At 56.0% G+C, this 11,450-nt stretch overlaps 1 protein-coding gene across 1 annotated transcript in view; it reads right to left on the bottom strand.

Annotated features, from left to right (window-relative positions):
- The window catches only part of TRIM62 (tripartite motif containing 62), a 28,738-nt gene extending 17,880 nt beyond the window's left edge, over nt 1-10,858 (bottom strand). The window contains exons 1-2 of the mRNA XM_044237738.1: nt 10,816-10,858; nt 9,845-10,313 (exon numbers count right to left, since the gene is read on the bottom strand). Coding sequence (XP_044093673.1) covers nt 9,845-10,252 — 408 coding nt within the window. The 5' untranslated portion in view covers nt 10,253-10,313; nt 10,816-10,858. The remainder of the gene's footprint in view (nt 1-9,844; nt 10,314-10,815) is intronic.
- Between the last annotated feature and the right edge of the window lie 592 nt (nt 10,859-11,450).

The raw sequence follows: 11,450 nt of genomic DNA on the forward strand, positions 1-11,450 counted from the left end.
AGCGTTTAGAATAGTGCTCAGCACACAGTAGGGCCTCAATGAATATTTGTCAAATGAATGAATGTGGTGTTGAGGTGGGTACCCCGGTGACAGGGCCCGCTGTCTGCATGAATTGGGTGTTTGGCTTACTGTAACTAGTTCTCCTGTCTGTCCCTAGTGTCCCGCCTTCCCATTCCCTGCTCTCTATCTCCCGTAACTTTCAACAGCCTGACACTAAGATGGGGCTCAAGGAGGTTTGCTTTGTGGATGAATTTCTGCGGAAACAGCCTCTGGGCAGGACCTGGGTTTTCCAGTCAGCCTGGGCTGTGAGAGATGCCAAGAAGCTGACTTACCTGTTCACCCCTACCTCCCTCCTACTCACCCAGCTCATCAGGGCAGGGAGGACCCTTGGAAAACATCTGGTCCAACTAATTTTACAGACGAGGAAGCAACATGGGAAGATGGTCATGATGACATGCTAAGGGAAGCATGCAGAAATTATCTTTGCTTACTATCCCTTAGCCATGCAACAAATATTTACTAAGTCAGTATGTGCCAGGCACCACTGAGGCTCTCGGGATACAGCAGAGAGAGCGAGACAGCCAGCCCATGGCCACAGGAACTGTCCAGGGTGGTGGGGAAGGGAGAGAATGAGCAAAGAAAGTAACAGCTTCAGCCTGTGCTCTAGAGAAAATAAAGCGGTGTGGGATGGGGGTGAGTTTGGGGGAGGGTGGACAGGGAAGGCTCCTCTTCCCTGAGTTGTCACCTGAGATGCACGGCAGCAGGGCAGGGAGGAGCCGGCCTCGGAAACAGGAGTTAGATGGGACACTGGGGACGGCTTGTGCTGTGAGAGCAGAGAGCTCCCACAGACAGGATGGCTACCACCTCTGCGAGTGCCTCGGGGCCATGAGGCAGCTATAAAGATGGGAGGCACAAGCTGAAGCCAGAGGGGTAGGAGGAGGCAGGAGACTGGGTCCCTGATGATGGACTGTGGCTCAGTGATGAGCTAGGAAGCTGGCCCCCAAGAAAAAAAAAAGAGAGAGAAGCCCTGATTATTGGCGTTTGCCAATTTCCGTGGTGTAAATGCTCCCACCAGAGCTGATTATCAAGCGATGACCGTGAGGTCAGGGGCTGGGGATACCTGGCACAATCAGCTGGCAGGAACTGGAGAGAGCTGGCTCCAGCACACCACTGCCTGGGGGCCTTTCCTACAGGCCTGCTGTATGGGGGAGAGAAAGACACATCATCTCCTCATGGCTGCCCGGCCAGGTGTCTGGTACTGACAGCCAACAGTCATTCCTAACAGGTTCATGCGTATCTGAGTTGTTGGAGAGGACAAATATCATTCCCGTGAAGAGTACAGATCGACTGCTCGTTAGGCTCCCCCTGACGGCCCTGGGGCTACCCAGCTTGGGACCTGGCTGAGGGATGAGCTGAGTGTGACAGTCGTCCCTCCTGGTGTCCTCACCGGTTCACATAAGACTCAGCCCCCCAGGTTGCTCCTCAGAGTTTCTGAGAAAACGACCCTGGAGGCAGAGTTCCTCACAGCACTGAGGACACCCAAGAGGCCTGGACAATCCCTCCCTACTTCCAGGGCCAAGGAACGAGAAACAAGGGGAAAAGGCCTGCCTCTTCCTCTTGGGCCCTGGGAGACACAGAACCTTCCTTTGCCCATTCCATGGACATATGCAGAGGTCTCCTTGGGTCCACATGGTGCTGGGTCAGCAACAGGCAGAGGGATGCTTCAGGAGGGGTGTACATGAGTTGAGCTGGGGGGGAACACAGGGACACATGCGTTGACATGACAGGGAATGCTGGGATTGGGTTAGGGGACACAACACTTGCTGCTTTTCCCAGGTCCCCATCTCAGCGAGGGCCACCCCTACCCCTACTGCCATCCAAGCGAGAACTCTGGGAGTCACTCCTGACGCTGCCCGCCCACGAGGGCAATCAGTCATCAGGTTTGTCTCGCTGGTTGTCTCCTGTCTACACCCACTGCCCCTGGTTCAGTTTTCAGCCCTGGTTTTCTGGACTATGACCTTAGGCTCCCCTCTGCCCCTGCGCTCTCCAAGTAGAGTGTCTTGTCTCTAGGACAGATCTGTCCATGCTTTTTCCCTGTGCCCCATGGCAGGATCTCCATGGTGTCTGAGAAGACGGCCACGAAGCTTGAGTGTGGCACTCAAGGCCTTTACCCCTGGCCCCAAACTTCTTCTCCAGCCCTGTCTCTTGGTCCAGACCTGCACTGTTCAAGGCAGCAGCCACCAGCCACATGCAGCTACTAGGGTTAACATGCTTTGAAATGAAATAAAACTGAAACTCTGTTCCTCAGTAGCCCCGAGGTGCTGGGTTACGCGTCTGAAGTGGTCAAAAGCCACACAGGATGGGTGGCCAGTGTCTCAGATGGCACAGATGCAGAGCCCCAGGAACCGTGTGGTCAAACCCTCCGGATCTAACAGGAAACTGAGGTCCACCGAAAGGGACTGACTGGCCGGTGGCCACATGGCTTGACAAAGGAGAACCAACTGGAAAACGTGCCGGCAGAAGTGAGACACGAAACAGGAAGCTCTGAGCGGCAGAGCTGGTGCAGAGGAAGGGCAGTGGCGGGGTCTGGGTTCACAGGCGCGTGTCACGCAATTCTCACAGCCGTCTCATGGAGGGGGAAATAGAGGCTCAGAGAGATCAGACAGCTGACCCAAGGTCACACAGCTCCGTTTCCAAATCTGTAAAGAGCAGCTAATACCAGTGTTGGGTCTGTGGTTGTGAGGATCCAATGACTTAATTTGCGACCTGACATGATGCCCAGAGTAACACTCAGTCACTCTTGGCTGCTGTCACGGTCATCATCATCATCTCAATGACATGTGAAACAGGGAATCAGAACCCGTTGAGGCTTCCGGGAGAGACATTATTCCTGATGGAAAGCCCGGGGAAGATGGCTGGAGGATGCACTGGAAGGAGTCCTTCAGGGATCCTGGGTGGGGCCAGAGCATCCCAGGTGGAGAGACTAGTTGGGCAGGGGCACACCTGGTGTGTGCAGGAAGTGGGGGGTGGCTGGGGGTGAGGGGAGCCAGGTCTGGGCAGGTGGGTGGAGTCAAGCTGGAAGGGCCGGTGGGGCTAGCTGGGGTGAGAGCAGGACATGGAGGAGGCCTTGAAGGTCCTCATGGGGGGCTGGACTCTGGCGGCCCCATCCCAGCAGGAGCCTATCAGGAGGAGGGGAGTCCCTCGGAAGGCGGGGCCACAGCTCTGTAGGCCTCCCTTTGGAGAGGGAGCAGACCAGAGCAGACAATTATGCAAATGTCAGCTGACAGGCTCTGGGGCTCCCCTGCAGGTTTGGAGAGGCCCAGACCAGGGCAGCAGCCTTGGGGGAGGACAGAGAGCCAGGTCTCTCACACTCCCAAGGTCAGACTGCCCCTCCTGTGGGGCCACCCCTCTCCCATCCTATAGGCCAAAGCTGCTGCAGGAAACCGTCTCCTGAGGGCTTCAGGGCCCCTTCTCAACCCTGTCACCAAGCAGTGCTGCCCACTGGAGAGAGTGTGAATTCTGGCCTCAGAAAAACCTGGGTTCGAATCCCAGCTATATGACCGTGGGCAGATCACCTCTTCCCCTCTCAGGGCTCACCTCTCGGAGGAGCCTCATCTGTAAAATGGGCATCAGAGCCACCCTTGGGGTTGGGCTAGGACTAAATAAGGCCACCTCCCCTTCTCTGTGTACCTGTACTGTTCTCTGTCCTGCTCGGACCCAAGGACGCCAGAAGTCTTGACATGGCAAGCTGAACTTGCCCCACATTCTTCCTCTCCATCCCTCTCCCACGCCCAGAACCCCTGATGCTCCTGCTCCCCCAACAGGCCTGAACTCTTGCATATCCTCTCTCTCTTTGAGCCCCACCCTCCTGGACCACCAGCAAGGCCTCCTGGCTGCTCCCTTTGCCCCCAGACTCTCCCACACTTCCAGCTGCCCATTGCCCATCATGCAGACCTGGCCTGGCCCTGCTTGCCTGCTCGAACCTGTCCCTGGCTCCCCAGCATCTCCAGGAACAAATCCAAGCTCCTTGGGATGGGGGGGAGGGTAGTGTTCAAGGCCCTTTCTCAGCCGGTGCAACCTCAGTCTCCCATTCCTGCCTGAACCCCGATGCCCTCCCCTCCAGCCACAACTACCCACCCGCTCATCTCCATGCCTGTCGCTCAGCTGACAGCCTGAGTTCCAGTTCTAGCAACACTTCCTGGTGCCATGGCAGTGGGTACAGATTCTGAGCCTCAGTTTCCTCACTTGTAACACAGGGCAAGGTGCCCCACCTTTCAGGTGTGCGGTGAGGATTCAGTGAGTGTCCCCACCAAAGCGCTGTCCCTGCCACTGCCCCTGCCCCCAGGCGATGGGGGCTGTGGCTCTGTTAGCTCCTTGTGTCCACAATGTCTTCCCTCTCTGGCATCATCCCACACCCACTCTATCCTGGGCAAGTTACAGAACCTCTCAGCCTCGCTGTCTTCCTCTGTGAAATGGTGCTGGTGCGAGTCCCACACAAGGAACTGGGAAAGGAGAGGGGATTTAATGCCCGTAACAGCACCTAGCTCACTGCCTAGTGTTTCCTTAGAGGTGTTCTTCTCTCTGTTGTTGTCACTGCCTACCTGATCATACGCTTTCTATGAAATAAACGTCCCGAGGCCACCCAAATTCAAGTTCCTACGCCGTGGCTGGTGCTTAGCTAAGGTGTCCTGGATGAACATTCCTGGCAGCCACGGACACCTGTGAGGCGGGAAGTGGAAATGCCAAGAGCCAGCCCCGAACCTGACTCCCCGCCAGCCTCGCCTCCGTGGAGGCTGCTGTTGGCACATACATCCTGTCCTCTGCTGGGAGAAGTAACAGCAGAGGCTGCTTCCTTGGAAAACAAAAAACCCTGGCTGCTTCCCTGTCCGTGGCACCAAATAAGGCGGCTTCGCGACTGCTCTCCATTTGGAGAGGCAGCAAGTCTCTCTCCCTCTTTACACATTAAGTGGACAGTCTTGTTGTTACTTGTGTCTCCCACACGGGAGAGGGTGAGAGGAGGCAGTGCCTTCTGCTCCGCTGGAAGAAGCCAGAGGTGGGATCTGAACCCAGCCCTCTCACCCCGCTCTTTCCCCACATGGCTGTCTCGGTGTCTCTGGGTCACCACGCCCAGCTTGGCAGGGCTCCCACCCAAGGCCAGTGTAGTACCGTCTCCCCCGGCAGGACAGAGGCCCTGGGAAAGGCTCCAGGGGTCACGTGAGGCCTGGAGGGGGTGGGTGGGAATGAGCGTGATCCCTTCTCTGGAGGCCTGGAAGCTGAGGTCTCAGGCCAGAGAGCCGGCTGCATGTCTGACCAAGAGGACATCAAACCACCTGCCCTCGGAGCATCAGGTAACACAGAAGGTGTCCTTGGCCTGACCCTGTGTTGAGTACTTGAAATATAAAGACAGGCAGCGTGTGGCGGGGGAAGTGGGGGCCAACCACCTGGGCCTCGGAGGCAGCAAGGAGGCGGGGAGTGGCTCAGTCTGACTGGCCTCTGATCCTGCCCCTGCATTTCCCAGCCGGGTGACCAAACCAGGCACTCAATTCCTCTGAGCCCCTTTCTTTGCCTGGAAAAGGAGCAAATGACAGGACCACTCGACAGGGTTTTATGAAGATTAAATGAGGTAATACAAGGCAAGTGCTTAGTCTAGTCCCAGGCAAAGTGCCAGGGCCCAGTAGGTATTGACTGAGAAGCCCCAAACTTCTGAGAGGGGGCTCCCTCCCTCCCTTTGGCTCTGTGGTCCAGTGCTCAGCAGTGAAAAAGAAAGGTGTGTGTGTGGCGAGGGAGGCATGAAAGCACACACACATGCACACACATCTGTACACAAAAATTCTAGAATTTTTAGGAAAATCTAGAAGCAATTCTAACCATGTCTTTCTATGGGGTGAGTTTATGGCGGGGAGTACTTTTAACTTATGTAGCTCTGTTGATTATGTTAATTTTAGAGTCAGAAACAATAAGGATACTTAAACATTGTGTGCAACTCAGTGCCGGGCACAGTATCAGGCACTTTTGATACCATAACCCTGACCCTTAGAACATCCTTCCCAGGGAGGTCATATTATCCCCATGTTATAGATAAGCAGGTGGAGGCTTGGTGTAGTGAAGTGACCTGACCAAGGACACACAGCTCATCAGTGATGATGCCAGGATCTGACCCCAGTATTGGAATCAAGTTCAAAGCAATTCCGCCTGGCAGGTCAGGGAAAGCTTCCCGGAGAAGGTGATAATTGAGCTGAGCCTAGAAAGCTGTTTAGAGCTTCTTTAGGACAAGGGTCTCAACCAGGGGTGACTCTGACCCCAGGGGACATGGGATGAGACTGGAGATGCTTTGGGTTGTCACAGCTTAATGGGATGGGAGGGTGGGGGAGTGAGAGGGGGTGGTGGGAAATGCTGCTGGTTAGTTTTTAGGGGCCAAGGATACTCCTAAACATTCTAGAATGCACAAGACTGCCTTGCACACCAATGTCAATAGGGTACAGTATGATATCATTCTAGAACTGTCATTTGCTGAGTGCTTACTAGGTGCGGAGTGCAGTACTGAGTTCTTGCAAATATCATCTTATTTCATCCACCCCCGCTGCTGTCAGTGAGGGACTCGAAGCTCAGAGACGGAAGTGACTCTTCTAAGGCCACATCGCCAAGAAGTGGCAGCACTGGGATTGAAGCTGCCCAGTACGAAGTGGGAGTTCTTCACCTTTCTGCTCTGCTGCCTTCAGGATTTATAATAAATCTAAAAGCTGCAAGCCAAGCGCTAGGTGGGAAGGGAGGAGACTCTAGCTGAGCCCAAGCACAGCCCTCCCCTGGCCTCAGGCCTGGGGCAAGGTCCGCTTTGTCCTCCTCTGCCATTGCCCCACCTGTCAAGTGAGGGTTGAACCAGAAGATCTCCAAGGCTCTGCCAGCTCTGAGTCTGTTCTCCCAGAGACAGGCCCAAGCCCAGGCTCTCGCAGCCCTGGGGACGGAACCACCAGCAGCCAGGAGAGAAGGGGGGGCAGTGCCGGGCAGGCTCAGCCTCATTCCCAGTGCACACATAGTGAGTGAGCCCTGCTCCGTTGATTATGTTACCCCACAAGGAAAGAGAGGCAGGTGGGGTGGGGAGTGGCTTGAACCTCTCCCAGGAGCTCCCCTCTTGAGTACGGAAGGCATGTTTCTCTGCCACCTTCTTGCCAAGCCCAGAGGAGGCGCCAGAGCAAGGCTTCCTCTCAGGCAAGAGAGGCAGGTCTGGGCATTTGCCCAGCTGGGCGCATGAGGTCTCACAGGTAGAAGGACAAGGGATGGGAGTGCGTGCTGACCCAGCCCCTTCCCTGTGCCAAGCATCTCAAACAGCAGGTTCATCTCAGGTCAGTCTCCTGAAATCCTGGTAGGAAAGAACCATTTTGACCCCAGCCTACAGACCAGAGAGCATCAAGGCTTCCATGAAGGGACTTGGTGAGTCACACAAACAGGAAGGTCTGGAACCCAAGGGTACCTGACCGCAGGATACTGCCCTAGAGGGTAGGTAGGTGGCCATCTTGTTCTCTTCACCGAGGAGTAGAAGTGTGTCAATAACATTTAAAGAAAATACACATTTAATTCCTCCAGTATTCCCCCAGGATGTGGAATGGATTGCAAAGAACTGAGTATTCTGATTTCCCGGTTTGCAGACAGGGGAACCCAGGCTCAGAAGGCAGAGGCCTCTCTAGCTAGAAGGTCAGACAGGGAGAGGAGGGGAGGGGCTAAGTGGCAGAGGAGGGACATGGCCTGGGGTAGGTGGAGCTTCCTGGTGCTCTCATAGTCGCATAGTGTGGCTTTGGGGGAGTCATTTCACCTCTCCGGCTCTCAATCATCTATATTAAGAAGAGGTTGGACAGATGGTTGCAGCAGAGTCCCTTCAAAGCCTCACAACCTGCACCCAGCCATGTCAAAGGTTCTCCCCTCCCTGTTTATGTGAATTCACAAATAGAGAGATGGGGATACCAGAGCTTGCCACAAAATGCTCTGGGGATGGAGGGCCCATGCCAGCCTGTGCAACCTCCCAGAGCCCCCAGTTCTTGCTCCCTATCCTCAAAAAGCCAGACTGGGAAGGAGTCATTCATGGTTTGGGGATGAAAGGGGCAGGGAGGGAGAGATGTGAACATGGGGTCATTTCTCCTGGGCCATGGGTCATCCACAGGCATCTGCTAAGTGCAGGCTGACTTGCAGAGACTCAGGGTGTGGGGGGGGATAGCTCTTACAACATAAGGGAAAGTAGTTATTTACCTCCTGCTTAAGAGTCCCAAGGGCCAGGGAGCTCACTACGTGCCAAATTAGTCCACTGCATATTCAAAAAATGAGTGAAAAATCTGCTTCCAAAGGCTCCACAGTCTGGGCCAGCTCAGGCCAGAATTGGTCCTTCACTCATTCATTATTCAAACTTTACTGATGAGCACGGATATGCCAGGCTTTAGGGCCATAGATACGATGAATCAGAGACTGTTTCTGCTCTTTGGGAACTGTGTAACTGTGTGCTAGACTGATATCCCCAGGCCAAAGACACAGGACTGGTGGATTGAAATGGTTTAGGTGGAGGAAAGGATTCTAGACTTCCACATTGAAATAAGCTTGGGTGCCATTTTAGTAAACACATTAAACGGATCTCTTTGCCACAAGTTTTCTCCAAACTTTTAATTTGTAAAATGTACATGCAGAATCCCCCAAGGGGCTATCGAGAATATACTCTTATTTCCCCAATATAGCTGATCTTGGAATACTACTTTTTAGAACAGCATACTTATTAACAGAGGATATTTGAGGAAATGCAGCTCTAATGCTTTTTTTCCCCCTTCCCTCTTTTTTGGCCAAGGCAGATTGGGGGATGCTTACACCCAGAGGACATTTGAGCAGGGCTTTGAGAACTGAGTAGGAGTTGGTCAGTGAAGATGGGAAGGTTTAAGGGAGATCATTTATAGTCCTAGGTTCACTATGCTCAGGTTACCCTGCATATACTGTTTCATTTAGTCTTCAAAGGTCTTGAGTAGGGTAACAGAGCCAAGGAGGTCATCGAAAGCCTCTGGAGACTCCCAGAGATCCACTCCCTCCCTTTTCTTGAATCACCTCACCTCAGGGCCTTTATTCTCCAAATCTTGAATCTTAAGTCCTGTTCCCACAGTCATCCTGGCCTCTCCTCTGGTTTAAACCCAAAATAATTCTTAGGGTACCTGGACTTGATCCTCCCTTTAACCCGTCACACACCCTGGCCTACCTAGGCCTTGGCAACCAAACTAACGCTCTCTGCAGTTTGGATGGCCATAACTTAGACTCTCTCAGATTTCACCATGGCCTGCCCCCCACGAAATCTAGCCCTGCTACAGTTTACTAGGTCCCGATGCACGCCAGATGGAGTCCCGCCCCATCGGCCCCAAGCCTGCCCGTCAGCGACTCCAGTCCTGACCTAGTCCCCGACGGCGGCCCCGCCCCCTGTGTAGCCCTGATTGTGTTCCCTTCCCATCAGTGTTTTGCCGCAACTCTGTCCTGAACCGTTCATTTGTGGACCCTGCCTTCAGGTCCAGGCCCCTGACCCCAGACAGTGGCCCTCCAGCTCTGATTCGTGCCTGTCCCCAACCCTGCCCCAAGCCGGTACCTGGGCCATCTCTGATCTCACTCCATGGCTGACCCCTCCCCAAGGACCCACCCCTACTTCGGGTCCGTCTCGGATCCGCCAGGTGCGGAGGACCGTAGGCCCCGCCCCGTCCCTGTCCCGTACGAATTCTGATAGGGCCCTGACCCTGCCGGCGGCCCCGCCCCGTGGCAATTCGGACTTGGCCCAGCCCACGGTTCAGCTCTGACCCCGCCCCCGGCCCCGCCCCCGGCCGGCCCCGCAGCTCACCTGCAACTCCTCGAAGGCATCGTCGATGCCGGTGACCTGGTGCTGCTCATGCAGCGCGGGCTCATCGCAGAAGAAGCAGAGCAGCGCGCGGTCCGTGAGGCAGAAGAGCTTGACCTTGTCATGCGCCTGGCAGGGTCGCGCGGCGCGGCGCGCGTTGAGGATGGCGTCCAGCGGGAAGGCGCTGTAGCGCTCCACGATGTTGGCTAGCTTGAGGCTGGGCGCGAGCGCGGGCTCGGCGAACGTGCGCCGGCACTCGGGGCAGTCGCGGGCGCCCTGCGCCTCCTGCCTCACCCAGTGCTCTGTGATGCAGCGGCGGCAGAAGTAGTGCTCGCAGCCCAGGCTCACCGGGTCCTGGTAGATGCTCAGACAGATGGAGCAGAGCAGCTCGTCCTTGAGGCTGCACGCCATGGCGCTGGGGGCGGCGAGAGGGGGCCCTGAGATTCGGGGGGGAGGCTGAGAGAGCGCGGCGCTGTTGGGGGCCGCAACCGAGAGATGTGTTAGGGGAGCCGACGGGGAGAGGCAGGAGTAGGAGCTACAGAAGGAAGGGGGGGGCTATCCGGGAGGGAAGTGGGGAACGCGAGGAAGAGGTGCAGGGCAGAGGCTAGCGGGACGCGAGTCCAGGAAGGTGGTCTCTAGGTAGTGGGTGACTCGAAGCGATGGGGGCTGGAGGGAGGGGGCCCTGGTGTCAGAGGGAAGGGGCTCCGGGCAAGGAGCTTCTAGAGGAAGGGACAGTCTTAAGGGATGGGTACTGGGAGAAGAGGATCCAGGAGGGGGGCGGAGGCCTTAGGGGAGCTGAAATCCCGGGATGGGTGCAGTGGGGGGAGGGGGAGAAGCTGGGGATGGGGAATTCTGGGGAAGGGGAAAGCCAAGCGGAGCTGCGCCGCGGCCGTGCGTGGCAGAGGAGAGGAGGGGTGCGAGCAGCTCAGCTGCCTAATCTCGGCTCCAAGACCCCGCCCGGCGTGGCCCCTTACCCCTGCCGGCTCAGCGGCCACTGCTCCGGTCCGAGCGCAGCCTCTCAACCCGGAACCAGCCGAGCGCAAGCTCTCGGCTACAGTGACTCCCTCCCCGCCCCCGCGGGCCGGGCCCAGGCGACTCCGCCCCTGCGGCGGGCGGGGGAGAGGAGAGGCGGGGCCAGGCCTCCAGTCTGCGGACCCCCTCGCTGCCCCCACCGTTCCCGTACTCCCCGGGGACCGAAACCCCAGCTGTTCCTTCAGGAGCTGCACACAGAACAACATGAGCGTCTCGCTTAGGGTCCCTGCGGCGGGTGAGGACAGCTAATTTAAGAGGATAACGAGTAAACAAGGAGCATCTTTCTGGATGATCGACGTGAAGATTTGGGGAAAATAGTATTTTTTGCTAAAACAAGCAATGATGCGTGCTGTAACCTGTATAAAATACAACCTTTGCATAAAATGCAAAGATAGACTCGAGAAAATGCCCTGCTTGCTTACAGCAAGTTCAGGGTTTCCTCTTAACTTTCTTAAGGAGTGCTTGGGGGAGAAGTTTAGAAAGCCCTGTCTGACCCAAGGAGTGGCCTCTATTCAGCAAACATTCCGGAGTGCTATTTTGTGGGGGGCGGGTGGGGGGCGGGTTGGAAGGTTGGAGC

The sequence above is a fragment of the Neovison vison genome, chromosome 2 (assembly GCF_020171115.1).
Source record: "Neovison vison isolate M4711 chromosome 2, ASM_NN_V1, whole genome shotgun sequence".
Taxonomy (NCBI): Eukaryota; Metazoa; Chordata; class Mammalia; order Carnivora; family Mustelidae; genus Neogale; species Neogale vison.